General features: G+C 45.6%; 1 protein-coding gene across 7 annotated transcripts; it reads right to left on the bottom strand.

Annotated features, from left to right (window-relative positions):
• Positions 1-91: 91 nt before the first annotated feature.
• Positions 92-23772, bottom strand: BRD8 (bromodomain containing 8). Of its 7 annotated transcripts, XM_031598111.2 has the most exons (27): positions 23482-23772; positions 23139-23235; positions 22420-22489; positions 21477-21526; positions 21239-21361; positions 21005-21085; positions 20495-20559; positions 19874-20010; positions 19234-19449; positions 17829-17973; positions 16420-16629; positions 15756-16036; positions 14867-15322; positions 14420-14513; positions 14162-14208; positions 13574-13788; positions 13172-13264; positions 12890-12958; positions 11764-11941; positions 11006-11110; positions 10133-10177; positions 4452-4721; positions 3887-4090; positions 2310-2452; positions 1478-1564; positions 990-1058; positions 92-854 (listed from the first exon to the last, which is right to left on the bottom strand). In XM_031598111.2, the coding sequence occupies exons 1-27, from the start codon at positions 23498-23500 to the stop codon at positions 821-823; spliced, it is 3603 nt and encodes a 1200-aa protein (XP_031453971.2). In that variant the 5' UTR covers positions 23501-23772; the 3' UTR covers positions 92-820. The 7 variants fall into 7 exon arrangements, 5 of the variants coding, with proteins under 5 accessions (XP_031453971.2, XP_031453973.2, XP_031453974.2 ...); XR_004167593.2 differs by lacking the exons at positions 92-854; positions 990-1058; positions 1478-1564; ... (1 more) ...; positions 3887-4090; positions 4452-4721 and adding exons at positions 8557-8986; positions 9375-9551; XR_016471437.1 differs by lacking the exons at positions 92-854; positions 990-1058; positions 1478-1564; ... (2 more) ...; positions 4452-4721; positions 16420-16629 and adding exons at positions 8557-8986; positions 9375-9551.
• Positions 23773-23795: the final 23 nt, after the last annotated feature.

Raw genomic sequence — 23795 nt, 5'->3', positions numbered from 1 at the left:
ACTGGAATTGCGCCAAGGAACGGATGTGGCCCTTGGCCAGACCCCTCTTGATGCTGGTCAGGTCCATGGGCCTGCAGGAGGGACACGGAAGGAGAGCTGAAGGCCCTCTTTTCGTCGTGGCTCTGAAAGCACAGCACTCTGCCATCAGTTTTAGCGCCTGGGGCTAAGCAGGGCAGTGAGAAGTGTTTGTTTCATTTCAGTTGGACAGTGTGGTACTTGTCATCGGGCAGCCTGGCAGGCCATCAGCTGTCACTTCTAACAAATGTGATGAGGAGCTGCAGGGAATTCAAGAGCGATCCCATTAGTCCTCATGAAGTCAGCCCAGGTCTTGGTGGAGAAAGAAAAGTTACTAAAATAGGGATCTATTAAAACCCCTTAAAATCAAATTGTGCCACTAGCCAAAATAGCACCTCTGATAGGGGAACGTGACAGGGAATAAATATGACTTCCCTTATTTTGACACAATGAGAAAATGAATGGCTGCAGAGAGGATGACTGTGACCAGAATAGAACATGATTCAGCTATGAAAAATGCCCTTAATCTATCTGGGAAATATTCTTATAACCTACTTCTCCACTGAGACTATATCTGGGGAGAAAGCAGAGTGGATACTGACAGAGACACAGGTTTCCAACATGGAAACTGCTGGGCTGCAGAGGCTGAATCCCCAGCTCAGGCAGGGGGCACAGCTGCAGACCTGGACTGCAGTACATCAGTCCATGCAAGGCCAGCAAAGAGCAGGCACAATGCATGTTAGCACCGTGGTCACTGCAGACTTCCAGGTCCTGGTCACCTGGAAGGGAGTTTTGATAACAGAAGTCAGTCAGTGGGAGATGCTGATGGCAGCCAGACTCTGTGGGACAGAAGGAAGGAAACAGTCCCATTAGTGTTTTGGAACCAGAGATGACCCGAACCAGTTGTTGGGTGCCAGAGAAGGCAGAGAAAACAGAGAGAAATCAGCTTGTGAATATTTCTTCCACAAACTTACCTCTTCACCACCTCACTGTATCCAGGAGCTTGTTTGTCTGACACTGCCTTCAGAAACGGGCCACTGCATCTACAGGGACAAGCACAAAGAATGACCTCTGTCTACCTCTGAGCAGGGGGTAAAGACAACATGGCATCAGAACCAGTGCTTGCCTCTTACTGATGGCCATGAGGACCACAGCCCATCAGCTTCTGGCATTCAGCAGCTGGCACAGCCAGGCATGGGAGGAGGCTGAGCCCCTTGCTGAAGTTGTCTTTGCCAGCTGTGTAGGAAGCAACACTTGGACTCTGGCATGTTACACAGAGGAAATAAATATGCAGTGTTCTCTCAATCTTTGCAGCACACAGCTGTTCTTGTTGCAAGAACAGCCAGAAGCAAAGCTGTGGAGAGAGATAGCATCCTGTGGTGGCTTTTGTGGAAGGGAGGACAAGGTGACATGGGAACTGGCATATAATGTAATGTCAATTCGACCCTTTGCCTCTACATACCTGTGACTGGCTATCATCTTCCAGATGGACAGGACAGTTCTTTTGAAATGAGAATGCTGCATGGGGTTATCCCAGCTCAATTGCATCCTGTGGAAGGTATATAATGACATATTTTTATGTTTGAGACAAAGTATGAATTGGTGCACCCACAACATCCAGATGGATAAAGCCCAGAGATCTTTTTTCTTTAGCTACACAAAGCAATGGTGTAAGTGTTCTGAATCTGAACACACAACTAAGCATCCAGAATGCAGGAAGATGCAGGGTGACATGCAGGAACAAGGATAGAGCTGACCAGTTCTAGGGGGCAAGCTGGACAGAAAAGCTCACACTACTCTGAAGTTTAGAGCTTTACATTTTTATACTCAGATTCCTATCCCATGAAATTATGGTATTCCCTCTAAAGGCAGCCCAGGTAATCATACAAGTGGTAAAGCCCATGTGTGACTGACAAGCCTGTGCTTGCTTAAAGGTAATGCCTCTCTTAAGAGCTAGACTGGACATTACCTAGTAAAGCACAAGCTTGTTTTTATAAATAAAAAATAGCACAAGCTATTTATAAAAACAAGGTGTGAGCTTGATATTTCACTGCCTTGAAGAAACATGTATTTTCCAGTTGACCTTATTTAACTACTACTCTTATTACTTACTTTTGGGGTAAGTGCTAAAAAATACTGGCAGACCCACAGAGACAGTACAAGTTAGCTCCTTCCCTCCTGTTCTCCGTGCGTATCTCACTTTCCTAGAGGTGACCTGTGCCATATATGTCTTCTCACGTGAATCAAAGGAAACAATTGTTCTGGTACACCTGCAAGAGTGCAGACAGACTTACAGCTGTGCGTTGGCAGGGCTTGTGGAGCCCAACATGGGGTCTGCAGAAGCGCCATTGCTATCATCTTGATCCTGGGCTTGGTTAATCTCCTCTGAATCTGGCTCACACAGAGTTTTTTCTCCATGTGCCTTTTGAGTCTTGTCCTGAAGAGCACAGAGGAAAATGGAGATCTGGTTAAAATGGCAGCCCACCACTTGAATCCTTTAGCAGAAACCAGCCTGCTGCATATGCTCTTACTGCATCCAATCTCAGATGGGAGTTACTTCTCTCTATATTATTCTGGAAGATGATGTTTGACCTTATTCAGACCTTCACTGTGCTGGCCAGGACTCCAGTAACAGTTGGGTTTGATCTTTTGGATCATAACCACCTCCAGCTAACACAAACACTGTGGAGATGACTGGTGCCCAGAGGTGTGTCTGTCTTCTTTTCTGGGAAGAGTCATGGATATACAGAGGGCAATCAGGAGCTGAGGTAAGACTGCCTCAGGCTTGTTAAACCTCAAGACACAGAAAACAGGATCCCCAAGAGTGCAACAGGGTTGTTTCCTCAAAAACTCCCACATGAAAATGACAGAGAATAGACTCAGCCAGGAAGGAGAGTTCTGCTGTTGGCGCAGTGATTTTCCAGTAAAATGGAAATGGAGATGCAGGGAAAGAGGATTTCTGGAGTCCAGAAGTGGGATTCTTGAGAATTGCCTAACATGAGATCTGAAGCATAGAGCGGACTCATCAGAAAGAACATAGACACTGCTATGAATGGCTTTGACCACTGGGCAGACCACAAGGGAACTGTTCAGAATAACCCTGTTCAGGCTTAACAGGTGAAATGTGAAACCCTTAGTACAGAATCACAGAACCACCAAGGTTGGAAAAAACCTCCAACATCACCTGGTCCAACCATCCACCTATCACCAATATGTCCCCATTAAACGAAGTCCCTTAGTACAGAATCACAGAAAAGCCCTGGAAATCATTTCTGCCTCCAGTATCTAAGTTTGCAAGGCAACAAACTGAGTACCGGATTGAAAAACTGGGCACTATTCTTCCACTGCTGTGATATTATAACTTGTCCCAGCAACATCTCACAGACTGGTGAGAGCTGAGAGTCCTCCAGACACAGGATTAGTGCAAACACAGGCTAGACAGTGCCTCCTTCCAAGACATGACGGTCTCCTGGGGCAGATGGTTATTGGTATTGCTTGTATATCCACGTGGGCCTGAAACCAGCCAAACTGTGTGCTGCATAACACAGTAATTAGAACAAACCATGTATTCCAGTCTTGCATTAAACCTGAGAGCAGACTGCCAGCTCTCATGAGTCACCTTTGTATTGCCAAGGAGCAATTCCTCCAACTCACATCTGAGGGTTTGATCTGTAACAAGCTTCCTGTTCATAAAGATGCACATCCATACACAAAAACCATCCTTCCCCTTATACATTTCCTCTACATTCACCTCCCTGCTGTCTCCTCTTCTGTGTTCCTCTCTCCCCAGCTGGAACATGGGACTTCCCCATCTCTGCTAGAGATGATTTCCTTCACCATCTCATCTCTCTTAGGACCACCTCTCCCCTACCTCTCTTCCTGGGAAGTGTTCTTTTTCATCTTCTGCCAGGACATGTGGCTGACTTTCCTCTGCTCTTGAGATAACTGTCCTGGTGGTCTCTTCCTGGCATCTTAGATCTTCCCCATCATCCTGCTTCCCAGAGCCAGAATAATCCCATAGTGTCTCTGCTGAATCTGTGCAGCTGACTCGGAGAGGTTCCAGCAACTGGGTTATCTGTAATGCAGAGATTTATTGCTTCAAATTGTGAAGGCAAAGGGAAGAAAAAATAAGCAGCACAAAAGCTATTTTTGCTTTCACTCGCTCACGTCTTTCCATTTTTAGGAATCCTTGCAAAATCTTCTGATGAAGCCCTGTGTTGTTATTTCAGTGTCAGCTCAGTGACATCTCTGTGCTTTACGGTGAGCCGTGTTTTGGCAAAGCAGCTGCCTGGCTGCTGTGCCAGCTTTAATTAACTCTGGGCACCTGCATTTCCCCCAGAATATTTCTGTTGTCAGAATGGTGGAGAGACTGAAAACTCTACTATTTCAAGGCCAGAACTATGCAGCCCACTTTGCTGTCATCCAAACAGCCGTACCTCTGAGAAGAACTGGAGAAGACTGTCATCTTCATATTGCCTCTCTGTCTTTTGGAAGTCTTCACTATCATCCTCCCAGAGAGGATCACTGAACTCCAGCCTGCTGTCTGTCTCTTGGCTGCTTTCCTCCGGCTTCCCTATAGCCAGCTCTTCGGTATCCCTCCAGTTTCCCACTTCCAGATCCAAACTTGAATGCCAGCTGAGAAGAGACTGTAAGTCACTGTTCTCTGACTCCGACTCAGAACTGCACCACACCCAGGGATGGCCCATCTGCAAACAAACACAAAGAGAGAAACAGCAATTTCTTTGTACCCTGATCCAGAACTACAAAGCCCAGTTCATTTCCTGACTTACTCAGAGAGCCAAAACATAGCAAGAACTTTGTGAGGCGAGCAGCCTACTCCTGAGCCCACACTTAACAGCACATGGCAGAGCTGTAGCTCTGCAACACAAACTGACATTTCAGAACAACTGAATTATGATTTTCCAGTGCTTTTGCTGTGCTCTCCCCTGGCTGGTGCTCAGAGGATGCTAAGCTGCTTTGGAGCATTTGGCTTTGTCTGATGCTACATGTTTGGGCACTGATGACAGGCAGCAGCAAATTCAAAACCAAGTCATGCTGCTGACAGCTGTGAGCCAGCGGTGACTCCAAGGGTCATCCACTCACTGGAAGTTCCCTCACTGTACCATAAGAACTTTTTACGTTGGAAACAACTTATTGCAAACACTACAGAACCTTTGTGTTGAAAACGACAGATATGATTTAACTGGATGGTGGTGACTGGTGTACCTGAGCCAGAACTGGAACCAAACACACTTATCCTGAGTCATGACTGATGGATCAGTTCTACACACATATAGTGTCAAAAAGTTAGCATTCTTGTAAGATGAAAGAAACTACTCCTTTCATCTCCATTCATTAATCCATGCCTAAGTCTCTTCCCGAGTATGAGTCCAACGTGATTTCTCTGCAGTCAGGGGAACTGGTTGCAGAATCACCCTAACAACAGGAAATGGCTGTTAGAAAAATCTGTATCTTGCTAGTGAACTCAGCTGCCTGGATGCTGTACCCATGGAGAATTCTACACATTCATTAGCAATCTCTTTAGAGTTTTCAGTTAATTATGTACAACCTAATCTTTCCAGGGTCTTGAATAAGCACATTTCTCACTGACTTCCTTTTGCATTCTCAGAACTGCTACTACAGCAGCAAATGCAGCCTACGGTGCATAACTGGGAGAAATAAAGAATCCAATGGGTTTGGGATGAGAATATTTGTTTTTCTTTTATGCACTTACAGTGAGAGCTGGGATCTCACTGGCCTCCCTTCCAAAATCTATTTCAAAGCAGGAGCAGATAAAATTTGATGAGGTAGGAGATAATATTACCTGCTCTCAGCTTCCAGCTAAAGGAGTTGGGCAAACTGTGATTTCATCTGACGACTACCAGTGCCCAAAGCACTGCACCATGGGCAGAGCTGGCTGCACACGCATAACCAGTCATCACAGCTCTGCCGAGGAACAGAAAAGCCTTAGGCTAGGGTAATCCAAACGCTTGTGATCATCTTTCTGTACTCCAGCCCAGAGGGATAACCATCTAAAACCTGGAAGCCTAGGTAACTTGGGCATAAGCGCTGATTAAAAAGATCTTTGGCCTTATGTTCAGCTCCACTAAATCTTGGAAGACTCAAGATGTCGGAGAGCAGAACAGCAGCATTAGTGTGAGACAAGCGGGATGAGTGAAGTAATTACAGCCTGCTTAGTTCATACCAGTTTGGTACAAAAATAAGGGATGAAAGATAGGGAATTCAACCTCTAATTAAGGACTGCCTTGCGGACTTTACATAAGTTGCCAACAGGGAATCGTTATCAAACGGGAAAGTTTTAGTTCACTTTGCAGAGATCAGACACTGCGCAACGCCTGCTGATATAAGAAAAAGCTGTTAGGTATACAGAAGATGGACTTTAAAAGGAATTTACATGTCAAAACAAGGAAAATGATAAAAGCCTGCTCTCCAGCAAATGAAACGTAGAATCCACAATAAAGCAGGTGAAAAAAGAAAGAAAAAAAAAGAAAACAATTTGCTGAAGACATAAAAGCAAATAACAACAACAAACATCAGAAGCAGAAAGCTGCCAGATGATCAGTGGGGCTGATGCACCATCAGTACCAAACACCTCAGTGAGAAAACAGGGTCAGTTGGAAAACCTGCATTAATCGTAATTATCAGCAGTTGCCACAGAGGAGATCACAGAAGTCCCAGAGAGACTTTCTCTTGAGATAGAGACTATTTCTAATTAAAATGTCAACATGGGAGGTTTTAGAACAGTTGGGAGGGAGGGAGTAAGCCACAGAATGACTTGGACTCGTGAGTTCCTAAGAAGCTTAAATATAACGTGACCAAACCTATACGCTGTGTAGCTTGCAGTTTGAATTAGCCATAGCACTAGAAAAACAGAAGAGCAGTTGTTCTGTCTGCAGAAAGGTGGATTAGGGAGATGCAGCATGGGCTTTGTACTTACATTAGTACAAAACATTGCAAAGTATGAAATGAGGAATCAGAGCATGAGAAGGTGAATTGGGAAAGAGGCAACAGGGCATAGAGGGGAAAGCTGCATTTTAGATTTTTGAAGTTATCAAACAACATCATTACAGGTTATTAAAATGTCATGGGCTCTCTGAGTAGGAAAAAATCTCTAATGGTTAAAGGAAGAAAAAAAGGGTAAGAATGAAGACCAACTTTCCACAACGAAAACAAGTGGGCAAGACAGAGGTCCTCCCACATGCTGGAATTTCCATTGCCCAACACAAACAAACAGAGGCAGAGGTGCTACAGAGGAGACAGAGCCAGACTCTTCTCAACGACCAGCGTCAAAAGGAGAGGAGGCAGTGATGACAAGCTGCATCAGGGAAATTCAGCCTATGTTTACTCCATGGGGGTGGGTAAGCACTGAAACAAGCTGTCCAAAAAGATGATGAAATCTGCATCCTTGCAGATTTTCAGAACTTGATAAGGCTCCGAGCAATCTGCTCTAGCTTTCAAGCTGGCCCTCTCTGAGCAGCAGGTTGGACTAGATGATCCTCAGAGATGTTTTCCAGCTTACATTATTCCACAAAATACCAAAAACAAAAGAACCCTCTGACTTACTGTGCCATGAGAATCTCTAGAGATTGAGGCCATAAAAATTCAAATGAGAAATTTGTTCCCAAGCTCAGCAGTGAGGGACAATGAATCAGTAAGTAAAGGACTGTACACTTCTAGCACCAAGTACAAAGCGACCCTTGGTAGAAATATACCTTACATTAATCAAGCACGGTACGCAACACAGCAGGCACAACAAACTTCAACACAAAACTTGGGAAAGTCAAGACCTCTTATTAGTTAAGGTAACAATCCCTCTATATTAATTGTAATGACTGTTTCCTGCAACTTGTGTGTCAGAAAGTCCCGCACACAAACACAAACACACACACACACACACACACGTACAGACACCTCCTAGCTGCTGCAAGCATCAGGCCCATGGGATTTTTTTTGTTGTCATTCTTTTCTCCTGTAAATGTAAATGGGCAAAAAATTGCACAAAAGTTAGCAGAAGATCAGGTAACTTGAGCATTGTCAGGAGTTTAAACTCAGTCATCTATGCTGCTAAGAACTATAATAACCAGCTGAAAAAAAAAAAACAGTCAAAAGTTTCTGCTGTGAAACCAGATACAGGCATGCCTACAGCTGTGAGAAACAGATTTTCACCACAACTCATATACTCTTTTCAAATTTCTGGGCAAATAACATGGCACTCAATATACTGGTCTCTTAAGGGAAGCTCCAGTGAGACTAGCATTTCCACTTTTCATGGTCAGATGTCCCATTTCATAACAAGAGTGCCATATCCTTATACCCAGGCAGGAAACCTTCCCCTCCATCCAAGCACTATGCAGCATTCTAATGATTAATGTACTGCCTCTAACGTCAAAGCACTGCAGTGCTTATGTGCTTTTAAAGGGTAACTGGAGTGAGCTGTATTTACAGGAATTCAAGGTTTGTATGCACATTCATACAAAAGCAGGGTTCCTCATCGAAGAGAGCTGTGATGCTCAGAAAACTGCACACTGTATACTGGCTATTTTTTTGTCCCAGACTTTAATATACATACACATTTACACATCACTAGTAAAAATCTGTACACTTCACATTACAGTACATACGAGCCACCAGTTGCTAGCTAACACCAGAACACTGATGAAGCCCAAGATGACTGCCCTAGAACAGGCAGGGGGGCTAGTCTTCCCCTTCAAGGAAGTTTCTTTGGGTAACACATTCTGATGAGATGTCACTTCCCAGACTCAAGCCAAGAAGGTGAAACAGGTCCCAGAAATGGACCCGCAGCTCTTCTTCCTCTAACAGCTTTAACAGCATCTTGCTTGCACTCCAGCTCTAGATGTTAGGTGCTGGGTTTTCCCCTCTTTCTCCGGCGTCATTTCTTCATCTTCATGTCTGCCTCAATGGCACAGCGACGCCCTCTGGTGCCTCCATCCTAGTCACAAGGCAAACAAAAAGACTGGCATTAGCAGAAACCAGTTATGCAACCTTAAGCACAAAACATTTCCTCCAGCGCATGGAGGTAAGAAATTGTGCATCTGGGAACAACTTTTCATGCCTTCCAAACAGGAGAAAAAGGGAAGCTCTGCTAAGAAGGCCTGGGGAGGCCTGCTTGCAGACCTACCTAGAATTCATTCTGGATACAGCACGGGTGCTGGGATTTGCAGCATCTCTGCGCATTAGCAGTGGCCAGGACAGAGATGGGCAAAAAGTTTCTCACCCAAACAGATGCTTTTGGAGCCTGCAGCGTGCAGGCTTTCTCCAAAGTGATAGATTCTAGCTTGGCTCTTAAGATGGAAAGAAAAAATTGCTGACTAACCTACCTTATTAGCTGCTGATCCCTACAGGAAGTGCTCCTCCAGTTGAGTGACCCTGGCACTAGCTCCCTAGCTTCTCCGTACAGCTCCTTTCCATGAGCAGAAGGCGAGCTGAGAGCTTCCTTTGATCCGCTGCCCTCTCCCTCTGGCTGACATGCTGACTCTCCTGGAGTACTCCTCTGTCTTTAGATATATGCGAGAGAAAAAATAAACTCTCCATCTTCCTCCCCTCTTTCCTCCCTGCAACTCAGAGGCTCGGGAACACTTTGCAAACACTTCCAGATCACCAGGGGCAAAGAGCAAGGTATTTCTGTGGAGTTTGTTATTAGTTTTCTGGTCCATGAACAACAAAGAGAATGCAGCTGAATCCTCACTTTCCCCAGGCCCTTTGTTGGCCTTGAATGTGAAGAAGGGGCAGCTGTATAAGCGTGAGAGATGTCAGAACTATAGTAATGCATTATTTGGTGTGTCTTCCCATTTACATGGAAAGAAAGCAGGAGAACAGTTGTGGAAAAAAGCAAGGCAGATGACAAAATACGAACACTTAGAACCAGAAGAAAGACTGAAGACCCACCCACTCACCCAAACCAAGAAGAAGGATCTGAAATAATTAGTCTCTACAGTTCATGGCTGTACAGACTCGAAGTTAAACACATGTTGCTGTAATGCAAAGGACGCTGTGACAGTGCAGTGATCACCCAGACAAGGAGCAGAGGACAATGACAGCAGTACTGCAGTACCTGCTGGAGCCTTTCAATACTTACAAAGAGAGAGAGAAGGAAGGCAGGAGAGCCCATTGGGACACTGTCCTGTTAAAAGGCCAAACAGAAGGACTTATCAGATAGGGAAATGCACGCACCACACAGAAGCAATAAGCCCACATGTGAGCATGAAGAAACATGTGCCCCACTCCCCTTCCCGCATGGCTTCAGTCTTACATGGCAAGAACATAAAAATGCACAGAAGAGGAATAAGGCAAGAGCAAGAATGCTAGGAAAGGGATATTTATTCCCTCACCAGCTATGGCAAGGCCTGTACCACTGAAAAAACAGCTGCACTCTGCAGTCTGCCACACTCTCTACTTGAACTAAGCAGGGAATCCTTGCTGTCACAATGTTATGTGTACCAGCTGAGAGCAGGTGAAGTCATGTAATCAAGTCTGGGTATCTCAGATTGGTGTGGAAGTGGAAAATTCCATGGTGTGTTTTAAACAGCAAACCAGACTCGAGTAACTCTCTGGTTCTGAAACCTGACTTGGAAGTGAAGAACATGGCAGAGGCTAGTCTTCAATTTGTTACACCTTCACCTTCCTGCCATACCACACCTCCTCCAATATTCTAGTCATTTCAGAACACTTTTCATCACTTGCTCTTGAAATCATGGAAAGAAACAGAGGGGTTTCAGAAATAACTCATAATTCTCCGACCCATTTTTGGGTTGATGTACAGTTCCAGAGCTGAAGTCTAATCAATGGACTTAGTTAAAGAAAAATAACAATAAATTGTTCACATGAAGATGCAGGAGCTATTTCAATCTAAAAACACATTCTGCACATCTTTGGTACTGGAACTTTATGCAGTATCTCGAGATTCTCCAAAAGACACCAGCCACCCTTCTGCAGGGTGCAGCATTCTCACCTTCTCTGAAGCATCTTGCTTGCGAGTGGAATCTCGCCCACGCAAGCTCTTTGCGCTGATCCCCGACTCTGATGTTTGCATGATCAGTTGTGTAGCCAGAAATTGCTGCAGGAAAACCATGCTCTGTTAAGATTCTCAAGCAAAACAAGCTCAGTTAGAGCTTGTCAGCTAACCATCACAAACCACAGGGCTGGGAACGATTGGGTCAGAGACAGTTTCAGTTCCTTGTTTGCTACTCAGAATAAGTTCCCCCATACACCTCAGAAGCCACAAGTCCGGAGGGACTATAAAAATCCAGTTCAAACTATGACAGCTCTGGCAGCTGGGACTTTCCACTTCAGAAGAAATTCTAAATGATACATATTCACAGGACAGTCTCAGGACACTTTTGTATATGCCTCAAGCCAGCACAGACTGACAGTCACCAAAAGCAGCAGTTGCGTCCCTTGTCATTCACTGATCTTGTTGCTCGTTTCTGTTCCTGAACCACACCCTAGTTCTTGCTGGCCTAAGCATATGTGCACCCCCAAAGGAAATTAGGTTTGAAATTAGTCTGGGCTAAACCAAACAAACATTTTGCTGTGTTAGTTTTAACAATCCAGTTCACCACAAACACCTAAGCTAGTACAAGCAGGCACAGATGGGACATCATTTGAAGACACTGAGTGAAACTTTGTTTTCACTTCCAGAATTCTTTCCTGTATCTGTGAACCAATGCAGACACACTGTTCTGAAACAGTCTCAGCTCAGTACTTTACCTGGATCTGCTCCAGGACATCTCGCTGCATCTCCACAGCCATATGGTACACATCATGGTCAGAGCTATTGTACATAACTGCATTTTGAAACATCAGCATAATATCACGCTGGAACTCAGCTGTGGTTCGTATCAGCCCATTCTCGATGTTCTTCTTGATGGTAGATAAATCCATTGGCCTATGAAATATGTTCAAAACAGCAACAGAAATATGTAACTCACTCTCTTCTCGTTTGCAAACAGTCTAATGACTATGACATATCTAATTAGACCATCTATTTAATTTAGCAGAATATGTTCTCCACATAGGCTGCATTCCTGAGTTCCAAGGCCACAGATCAGGAGCCACAGGCTGCTCAGCAGTTAACAGGAATGGTAACAATGCAAAACAGCTGCCTCAAGAGAGGCATTTGCCTTCTCCAGGCATCCTGGGAGATATAAGGGAGCCAGGGCTACAGCCGCTGGACTATTTAGGCATATTTTGGTAACTCTCTCAGAATCTGGACTTTCTGAGACAATAAAAGAGCTGATCAAAGAATCCAGGTCTTTGGAATGTCAAACCTTAAATTCAACCTTTGGACAGAAACAGAGATAGTCACACACTACTTCACTGATAAAAAACATTCTGGTCAAGTCTGTACTTCATTCAAGGGCAGGGCTGTGTACAGACTTGTATGTATTACTGAAGATCTCTCTTTTTCTTGGGGAAATAGACTGAATGATGTCAGAAGAAAAGTATTTTCCAAGTTTTGCAGTCTGAACAACAGATCACAGAATCACAGAATCACAGAATCGTAGGGGTTGGAAGGGACCTCCAGAGATCATCGAGTCCAACCCCCCTGCCAAAGCAGGATCCCTACACCAGGTCGCACAGGTAGGCGTCCAGGCGGGTCTTGAATATCTCCAGAGAAGGAGACTCCACAACCTCCCTGGGCAGCCTGTTCCAGTGCTCCGTCACCCTCACCGTAAAGAAGTTCTTGCGCACACTGGTGCGGAACTTCCTATGCTCCAGCTTCTGGCCATTTCCCCTTGTCCACCCCCGCAGAGATGAACTCTAGACTTTTCCTGCCAGAAATTCTTACACAAATACACCAGAATTCTTGTGACATAAGAATGCTGAGACTCACCTCTGCACAATACTGTGGTAGCCCGGTGCTATATCATCAGTCACAGGCTGTAGGAAGACATTGGCATACCTAAAAAGAGAAAGACTCCACTGAATGCCCTGTCCTTGCCAATGGAGGAACAATTCTCAAATACTTGTGTCATGCTCTCATGTTTATTTGCCTGCTATCACTAACAGTATGATTCACCCTGTAACAAGGCAGGTAAGCCCCAGAGTTGGGAAAGGACAGGCTTGCCTGAGATTAGTCACTTCTTTATGCCAGTTCTCAAGACATCAAACTCACCTGTGATTAGCTGCTGCTCTCCAAACCAGCATGATGGCTTTCTTCCAGATCTTCTGAGCCTGTATTGCTTCCTGATCCTCACTGCACACTGAGCTGAGAAAAAATAGTATGATTTCCTTTGTGAATCTCCATACTGTCTTGGAGTAGAAACCTTACAGTTCATTTGCCTTTGTCATGCTTACAGTAAACCAAGCCAAAGAAAGATATAAAAAATGGGACCTGGCACTACAGCATTGTGCGAACACCTGCACTTCTGAGTAAGGACAATCTAGTGCCAGACAAATCATCAACAAAATTCCCCCACTGCACCCACTCGCAAAACAGAATTGAGAATCCTACACTTTCCCCAGGAAACAGCCTGGGATTTGCACCTGCATGGCAGAGAGCTTCACTGATACTCACAACTGCGAGGAGGCTGGGCTGCTGGGGATGGAGTCAGCTAGTGTGTGAGACTGTAATGGTGCGTTGTGGACACTGAAGCCATCGTCGCTCTCACTTACAGGGGGTTCATTATCCATCTCTGACAGATATCCCTCACCCTGGTCTTCTTCTTTGGGCTCCTCCAAACTGGCAGCCTCACTGGCACCATCCTCATCATCCTCTTCACCATGTCCATCCTGAAACACAGAGTTCATAAGTCTGCGCGGCCACCTACAGCAGCAACTCCAAGCCTCCAAAGCACTACGGTTCAGCAAGCAAGCAAAGTGATATTCTTACTACAGCTGTTGACAACTGTGCAGGCACTTCCACAAAATTCTGGTTACTATCCTGCCTTACTTCCCACTGCCAACAACTTAAACATAAAAACACGTATACTCAGCTGTACAGGGCCTGAAGTAATCTCCCCTTTAGTTCCCAACTTCATGTTGACTATTTTTCAGTGCAGAAAGCTGAACACAGGCATTGCTTTTTAGTAGGTGGAAGCCAGAAAGCAGCAGCAGTGAGGTCTTATTAGTGAAACCAAGAGGACTACAGCTAATTCAGAATTACCTTCATCTGACTCCTAAAGAGGGCTTGGGCTTCCTCCTTCATTGAGTCTGCGAAAGGAAGAGAAGCAGAAAGATTATGGTTCTCTAATGCAGTCTTTTCTACAAAAGCTCCTGAACCAAAGCCTACTGTCCTGCAGTAATTACCCCTGTTCCTACATATACTTTTCTCCCTCCACCCCAAAACACCTGAACCAGATCACTGACATCTATCCAGCTAATAATGTTGCATGTAAAAGATTTCCTAGCTGTATTAAGTTACCTGACAGCTCAAATTTGTGCTGAACATCAGCCTGTGAGGAGTCTTCACTCACATTTTGGACTTGTGGAGGGGATGAATCATCATCAGGTGGGGTCTGGAGGGAAGAGAAATGCACAAATCTAGACGTTTGTGTCAGCTTACTTCAGTGAAGGTGTGGGCACAACTAATCTCACTCTAACCTAGCTCAAGGCAATGAATTTCACTGAGCACCTTCCCAACAGCAATTCTGCACATGGGCCAGGGGAGTTACATCAAAGTACTGCCTAAAGCAGAGAAGTTCCTTGCAGATCGAACAGATCAGCAGTATGACTCCCAAGGAAACAGTCAGTCACATTCATTGATGCGTCACCTTCAACCCAGCACTCATCCTTCCTCTAAACTTCTTTCCTGCCTACTACAGCTGCTCCTCTTTCCCCACATCAGTTTCAGGCCTCTCAGCTCACGTACCTCAGTCTTCACTGTATTATGCATTGTGTCTTCTCCCTTGGTCGATTCTATTTCAATTTCAGAACTCTCTCCTGCTGCTACAGCTGCTCTTTGATCCTCCTCAATCTCTTGACTCCTAAGCTCTGGTGTTTCTGTCACTCTTGCCGTTGCTGGCATTGTTTCTTCAGCGCCCAGCTGATTCTGCTCTTGCTCTGCAGGTTCTGTCTTTATTTCTGATCCCAGCTCTCCAATGCCCATTAGCTCTCGAATTCCCTTTGCCTCTGGCTCCTCACACTCCAGTCTCTCCTGCTTCACAGTCACAGACACTTGGGGTATCTGGGCCTGTTTCTCGTGTTCCTGATGAATTGGGTGTTCCCATGGGCCAGGCAAAGCCTGAGGGTCATCAGTATCTTCACAGAAAGAGGACAGAGCAGCTTCAACAACTGCCGCATCCAGAACTTCGGGGTTGTCGTCTACCTTTATTACCAAAATACAGAGAAATGCAGACCAAGGTCAGAAAGAGGGACTAAAAATAATTCACTGTTATTTGTTAGCAAGCTAATTGTGGAAAAGCTGGGTGTAATAGATCTACAGAGTTGCTTTTAGCAGAGTCCCATCACTTTCTGTGGAGTCTCAATTTCGGAAAAAGGGCACTGACTCAAACCCTATCCAACACAAGAGATTTCTGTATTCTGTCTGTATTCTGTCTGTATTCTGAAGCGAAGCACCAGGCTAAACATGGCACTGGTGTCACAGTTGCTTTCTACTGACAATGACTGTAAAAACGAGCATTTTGAAAAAGTTATTCCTCTCTTGTTTAAGCTAATTAATTTGACAAGCAGTAATTGGTTGAGATTAACCTAACTTAATGGGGAAAACAAGCTGCCAGCTTTCTGCTTTGCCTGTTTACCTTGTCTTCAATGATGGCTATAATATTCCCAACAGTATCAAAGTCCAGCTCTTCGCCTGTATAGGACACTGCAATATCCATCTTCTCAGCCAAATCCAGGTCTTCTTTCCCATCAATGCAGTGATCTTTGGAAGACCCCGCAGTACTGCCAGCTCCAGAACCCAGGCACTCTTTCTTGATTGAATCAATGATCATGGATATTTCACTGCTGTCCATGGATACCGTCACCGTATGGGAATCAGACACTGCTTCCATGGAAACACAGGCTTCTGGTTGGCTCACTGCACAAGGATGAAAGTGACAATCATAACCAAATAATGCAGCGGCTAAGACCAAGCACCAGTCTCAGGTACCCCAGCTCCACCCATAACAATATAGCATAGAAAAATGAAAGACAAATAAGGGTGACGTTTGCTTTCCCATGGCAGAGAGAAAGAGAGATTCCAGGCCTTGAATCAGCCCTTGAATCATGATCCAGCAATTCCCACCCAATAAACCCTGTTTAAATCCCATATTCACCACCTGTTAACTCCAAAACCCAGCCATAACCATCCTTTCAGAAAGGAAGGCGAGTCTGAGATGATAAAATGCCAACTGAGAGCTTGCTGGGTGCTGAGCCCAAGGCAAGTTCTACGACCTATGAGTGCGTAGTTCAGAAACGCACCTGTGACTACGCTTTCTGGAGCTGCAGCTGGTGGCACAACGGATGGTGCTGACAGCGTGGGCATCATGACAATGGTTGCCTGCGACACAGGCTCTACAGGGGGTGGCAGGAGCTTAGCTGGAGGTTCGCTGGCAACAGCGGAGAAGGAAGCAAGAGGTGAGGTGAACTGCGCAGGACCAGCTTCTAAAAGCCGGGAAAGCGTAGGAGCACCTAACAGAGAGTAGAAGGGAAAAGCACATGAGCGAGAAGCAGCCACCACTGGATTCTTCACTTGTATGGTGGCTTCCTCTGGGAGAATATACTAAATAGAACCTACTAACAGTCCCAAAAGCTGTACAGAAAGCCTGCACCAAAAACGCATGATTCCTAGGTGCAGTCAGAGATGAAATCATGCAGACTATGGGACAGTGTTCAAAGTAAGGCCTGGACAGGCTAAGCCACACATGCAGAGAGATCCCCTTTCAAAGGTTCATTCCAATATAATCACAGGAAATCTGAAAACCGGTGCTGACAGAGACACACAAGGTAAGCCAAGACCAACAGTCATCATAGGAGGTAGAAGAGAGCAGAGGGAATCTCTTTGCAGGTCTTTCCTGGAGATTTCCTTTGTTATCAAGAGGTTGCCACTCAGCCGTAACTTCCAGTCTGAATTTACTGAACCATCTGGACCAAATTAAAAGGTCTTAAAGAACAGAGATGGGTAAGGAAAGTAAGATTATTCATTTGGAATTATGTATGAACAAATGGTGTAAACCTTCAGTTGCAGACAACATTAATAAATCCTTCGTTAGTATGAGCTGAGAAGGAACTTCATCTCAGGCAGGAGGTTCTGAAAGGACATAGTGCACAGATTCCCACACTGTCCCTTATCACCTCAGCCTATGGAATTTTCTCTAGAGCTCACAGTCCACTGCAGTCTGATTCTCAGCGCACCCCTGAGAAGCAGAGGTAAGGTAAATGAAGTCTGCAATTTCACAGGCAGCTGTATTTAGAACACATTGAGGCTCAGACACTAGATACAATTTTCCCCAACTCCCTGTCAACTTAACCTTCATTTCTAAACTGAAATGCCTGATATTAGGCCAGCATCAAATCCAGAAAATCAAATCTACCTGTTTCAGTCATTTCAGACCAAGACATACATACATACATACATACATATATATATATTCTCCCATTAAGAACTAGTCTTCTCAGAAGGAAAACGGGGAAAGGGATAAGGGTGCAGAAATAGCAACAGAACTTGTAAAGAAGTCCCCGATGAGGCAGGCTGAGAAATGCTCTTCATTTCTCTCCAAGGAGAATTCATAAAACAGTCTATGAAATTATGGCACGTAACAGTAACATTGCTAAGCCTCAGGGACATCTAAAGGGAGAATTGTACAGGGAAAAAACCCCTTTTGAGTTACCTGAAGCAGCAGGAGATGCAGGAACAGCACCAGGTGCTGACTGCATTTCCCCACTGTGCAGCACTGGAAGGACGCTTCCTACCTCCAGCAGGACTCCTGAGCTGTTCATGTGACCAGAAGCCACTGCCATTTCATTTTCACCAACCTGCCAAAGGAGGACACAACTGAAGTTCCTGGAGATATGACCACATCAGCGATTCTCTGCCAGATATGCACCTTTGTGAGTATATCCATCATTTGCTGTCTCAACAATTCTTCTGTGCTTTTTGTCCAGTCTAGTCCCCCTGCCTAAGGTCCCCTTATGCAAGTTTAAAACTATTCTTCAACTACAATATAGCTATGGTGCAAACTCCTGTTAAGGTAGGACAAAAACATCATTTGCTCTACCTCAGTTACTCAGCACAAAGATCACACAATTCCTTACACATACCAGTAGAGTTAGCCTCTCTACCCCCTAAAATGGCAAGGAATTATCCATTATTTTGAGTTCAGAGAAACTGACAAATAAAGATGGAATGTAACTCTGTCAAGGTCACACTCTAAACCAATAACAGACTGAATCGACTGCCCTGTTGATACAAAGAAAACCCAAAGACTTCCACAGCGATTCTCTTTCCTTTGTCACATCTTACACTGCAGCCCACTAACACAGAGCATGGAACACCTACACAAGCTAATGTATAGAAAATACTCCAAATATGATTACCGAAAAATCATCAACAGCAACACATCTACTTCATCACACAAGCACTAATGCAGGGAATCAATGCCATGTGCAGGCTGATGGCTGCTGCTTTTGGACAGGGCTCTGAATAGAGTCAGCAATGGCTGCCCTCCTTCCTACGCCTTCTAGTCACTAACACCAGAAGGGCCAAAATGACCTGTCATCACAACAATTTTAGTAACTGGCTACAAGAAGGAGAAGACTGAAGAACTTCAATATTGGTCATAAACTTAACTGAAGGACACTCTATTCCTACCCTAAGATCCATTACAAAGACTGAAGCACAAGATTACATCCTGCTAAGATGTAAGCAAGAATTGTGAGCCCAAAGGAGAACTCAAGAAGAACACCTCCATGGAGACCAACTGGGATGATGTCTACTAACATGCAGCCGCAGTGAGAACCATTTCCTCTACCAAAGCCTGCAACTCCAACTCCTTACAACTAGGGACAGCCAGTTCTGTGTTCTGATACCTGCCGTCCTGGACCCACAATAATGCTGGGAAAGGATCCCACCTTTGTGGCTTCATGGGGATAATTATCTCTCACAGATTTCTCTTCTGTTGGGATTCTCACAGAACAGTATATTTTTTAAAAGCCTTTGCAGCTCCCCCTTTTTCAGTGCAAGAGTCTGGAGCAGATTATTTGTGTGCTTGTATATATGAGCAGAGAGCTCCATACCAGCCTGGGGCTTGTGGGCAGGAGACTGCCCTTCTTCAGCAGCTCTGAGAGCAGAGGGGAAGGAGGCGGAGTTGCTTTTTGTCCTAGCATCTTTTTCTGGGGTGAATCATCAGTGACTGGGGTCATGGGGGCATCCAGGGGAGCAGAGCCTGGAGGGGTGTCAGGGATTCCAATGAAGGAGGCAACTGGGGTGCTGGGCAATGTCCCTGGAGTGACCTGAGAAAGAGAAAAACCACACTGTTCAAAGCCACACTCCACCACACCAACTAGTCCCACTTGCTCCTTCCCCCAAGAGCAGTGATCCAGCACACCACAGACACCTACTACATTCACTCACTACACTACTCCAGGCTTTCACCCTTTCCCTGCCCTGTAGTGCCACTTCCCAGGCACACACAGAAGACTGCCTGGTCAACCCACTGCTGCCCCTACACAGCCTTTGATTAAGGCACCTGATCATCACAGACATGGAAGAAGACACGTCTCTCGAGCAGCACTGTACATCAACCACACTACAGCACTACCACAACAAAAAGTCTGCAGAACAAGCCAAGGGCTTCTCCCCAGGCTCCTGTTCCATGAAGGAAGAACCCCATGTCCCAAGCTGGTCTTTCCCTCTTACCATGGGAAGCATTCTTACCCCTGGGCTGGCCTCATCCACAGCAGGCTGAGACAGATCTCCCAGAGCATAGTCTCCCCCTGGAGAAGTTGAACCTGCAGGGGAGCGAACCATCACACCCGTTAATCTTCGTGGTGGATTCTTAATGGCCTGACGAGCTGGAAGAGAACAGAAGACAATGGGATTCCATGACTCCATCCATCTTGGACAGCTCCTGAGTTACATCTGACTGTCCTAAAGAACCCTAAGAAAAAACAATTTATACCGTCGAAACTTCCTGCACCACACCAAGCTCAGTTCACAGATAATACTAAGAAAAGGTAATGCACCTTAATTTCATTTTCCTAGCAATTGGGCATTAACCACATCCCACCACTGCTAGGTTAGCTCACTGCATTGCCCTAGGAACTACAAATGGATGAAACATCCAGAACAAATTCTTATTCCTCTTACATACGCCCTTTCTACAGAATTTGTTTTCTTATCAAAGTCCTTGTGTTTTGCTGGAAATACAAACTCTTTCTTCCACCCCTACGGCAAAGAATTCACACTAAACAGGTCATAAGATATGGTATTTTCCAGTGGTTCTGAAGAACAGAAGCACATCCCTTTGGAAAACAAAGAAGCAACTTTCCAGCTTACCTTGATAAGCAGCATCTGTAGCCTTCCTCTTGACTTCTGCCTCCTCCTCCTCCAGCTTCTTCTTTCTGTACACAGAATAAAAATCCTGTCATGGTGTTCCACTGACCCTTAGCTTCTCTCACACAATCAGCTTACTGGCCCCTACCCCATAATCTCCAGACAACAATGAACTACTCTGTGGACTCAGCCTTAAATCCTCTGAGGAGGAAAGGAGAATCAGAGGCCAACAAGAGAATAACACGCTTCGGAGGAAGTTTCACTTCCAGTAGCATATCAAAATGGTAGAAGCAAGCATCATTTTGCAAGCCATCAACAAACTCTATCCTGAGAACTCTGAAAGATGTTTCACATAAGCTGGTGTCCCACAACCTAAACTGACCCCCAGAGGCCAAAGCATGATCTATCTCTCTCAGTTCAAAAAGGACTGAACCAAAGATGTCTGCCAAACACAAAGCATCAGGGAACTACAAGCTCAGAAGAAAACAACGTGGAAATAATTAAATAACCCACATCATAATCTCATTGCACAGCTCCTCCAGTCTGTTATCCATGTGTCCAGCCTGGATCAGCTCTGCATCCTTCTTGAGTTGCCTGTAATCAGAAAATCTTCTTACTTACTTATTACCAAACAATAAGCCCGAAAAGCTCCTGTTCCATACGCCTCTGTCCCAAGCATTGTCCCGCTTCCACCACTTTTTCAGGACAGATTTTCAGGCACACCACAGCTCTGCCTCTGCCACATACCTGTATTTCTCCTGTGTTTCTTTAATAATTTTCTTCAACTCCTCAACCCGTTCTGCAGTCAGTTTCCGCACAATGACATCTTCCACAGTTTCCACCACCTCTCCTTTCTCACCACGCTTTCTCCTGTAGAACAAGAGAAAAACAAAACAGTCATGAAACAGAAAATCTGAGTTCTCCTTTCTTTCATGACTGCTGCCAGCTATTTCCAGTCTGCATTTGCTTCAGACTTTGTACTCACTTAGGGGTCTCTGTAGTCTCCAAGAGCTCTGAATACTGAGATGCACAATGCTGAAAGGAAACAAAGAAAATCAGAGGACATCAAAGAGTCAGATGGGCAAATACTTATCTACAAAACTGTCAGGGCACCTACTCTTCAGAGGTCTAATGCTTTATGAACAGAATTCTCCAGAGTTTTTCCCAAATATACAATTTAGCAGACCTCAAAAGGAGGAAGCAAGTTCACTATTTTATTCTAGCACTGACCTGGCTGATTCAGAACAAAGACAAAAAAAAACAGAATTTCCCAAAAAACAAATTAGAAAAAAAAAGAAACTAAACACGAATAGGAAATCTATAGTTGTAACACTTCTGCCTGTAAACATGGACCAAAAATATTTCAATGAAGACGACAAGATAGTATTAAGTGAAGCTTAAAACTACAGAAACAATGACATTAAAACCAAACCAAACAAAAAATGAGACTTCTCCCTTAATTCTCTTAAATTCTTTCTGGCCTTACCTAACAAAAGTTCCAGATGCTTATCCAAACACTTGGACACACCAAAATATAAGGGCCCACAAAACCCCACAGCAAAGAACTCCAGCTCAATCACATGCCTCTTTTGGTTTGCTTTGAGCCTGCCTCCTGTTACTCCTACTTAATAGCCCCTAACTCTTCTACTGGACAAGGCACTGAGCAATTATGCCCCGTTCACCATTTGCACGCTGTTCACAATTGTATGGGCATCTGTTGTTTTTCTTTTCAGTTATCTCTTTAACTATTACCGAAAGGTTCCATGTTACTTTGTCATCTCTTAGGAGCTTTTGCACATCTCTGATCATTCTGCTCTTTTTGTTTTTAACCTTATTCAGTCTTATAACAAATCAGTTTTGTTATCTTATTGCCTTCCACACCACATACAGAATTCATTTTTTCCAGGATTGCATTGGCAGCCTCTTACCTTTTGGGAAAACCAATCGGGCGGGCGGCCTGGCTCTGCAAAGGGTTTGATGGCTCTGCTGACTGAGACCCTGCGGGGGAGAAATGGCACATGACTACCCACTGACCCTACCCCAGTCAACACACTGCGAAAAGGTGTCTTAATGTTCATCACAGAACAGTCCCCATTAACACAATGGATCTGCCAAGATGGAGCTGTTTTTTTTTAAGGAATTATTCAACTATGGCCTCTGGACTCAAAAGGATCCGCCTACTCCTACTGCAACAGCTTCCCTTCCTTGCTTTGAAAATCATGTTCTAATCAATTAAACAAAAACTTCCCTCTGTGGGGAGGAAACAGGCAGCAAAACCTAGCTAGGAGCACAGGAATGGCAAACATGGCTCTCACATGTGTTACCTGGACACAGCTCTTCCTATTCAAGCTTTCCACAGGTCAAGAAGTGTCTGGATAACGCTGTCAGACACAGAGTCTGAATTCTGGATGGCTGTGTGTAGAGCCAGTAGTTGGACTCAATGAGCCCTGTGCACTACTTCCAACTCGGGACATTCTAATTCAATCCACAAACACGTGTTCTGCACCAATTAATACACTTCTGTTTTCACACACTATTACAGAAGAAGCAGAGCCGTTTCCAGGCATATGTTTAACACCCCAACCCGTAGCACGCCGGAACACAAAACGCACAGGACCAACCGCACAGTGGCAGGCCCACCCCTTACCAGTTCTGGTCGCCGCTGCGCATGACGGAGGAGGCGAGGCAGAGCTTCTCGCGGATGGACCAGGGCTCGGTGGGGCCGGCGCTCAGCAGCTTGTGCTCTGCCGGGACAACGGGCAGCTCCGCACCGCGGCACCGCACAGGGGAGCCGCTCCGCGCCAAGCCCCGCCCACTCCACCCGTTGCCCCCGCCCACTCCGACCGTTGGCCCCGCCTCTCCCCTCAGACCTCCTCAGACCAATCCCCAGCCCCAGCCCCATGACTACAAACCGCCGCCGTTCTTCTACTCCCGGCTCGCCGGTTCCCCACCGGTTCCCCACCGCCTCTCCCCACACGCCCCGCACTCACTGCCCGTTCCCGCCGCCATCTTCCCCGCCCGGCCCGAGAGAGACGGGGCGGAGCTTCGCGCACAGCCCGCCGGGAGCCGCGCGCGCCCCTCCCCTCGAACTCAGGCTCCGCCCATCCGGTCTCAACACAGCCTCTGATTGGTTGGCGCGCGGCCCCGGGCTGCCATTGGCTTAGAGAGCGGGCGGCGAGGTTTGAAACCCCAACAGCAGCGGCCGCGAGGTGAGAGCGGCGTTCGTCCGGTGAGCGGCGCGTCTCGTGCGACCGAGGGCTGGGGAACGGCGGGTGGCGGAGCCCTGCTTAGCGGCCTGCGGGGA

Source organism: Phasianus colchicus, chromosome 15 (genome assembly GCF_987193195.1).
Source record: "Phasianus colchicus chromosome 15, bPhaCol1.hap1.1, whole genome shotgun sequence".
Lineage (NCBI taxonomy): Eukaryota > Metazoa > Chordata > Aves > Galliformes > Phasianidae > Phasianus > Phasianus colchicus.
This window is presented reverse-complemented; position numbering and strand designations above follow the sequence as displayed.

Coding starts and splice junctions, on each gene's coding strand:
- BRD8 (XM_031598111.2), bottom strand. Junction 16,630..17,828: donor TGCATCTCCTGCTGCTTCAG/GTAACTCAAAAG, acceptor ACTCTCTGTTAG/GTGCTCCTACGCTTTCCCGG. Junction 14,514..14,866: donor ATAATACAGTGAAGACTGAG/GTACGTGAGCTG, acceptor TCTTCCCTCCAG/ACCCCACCTGATGATGATTC.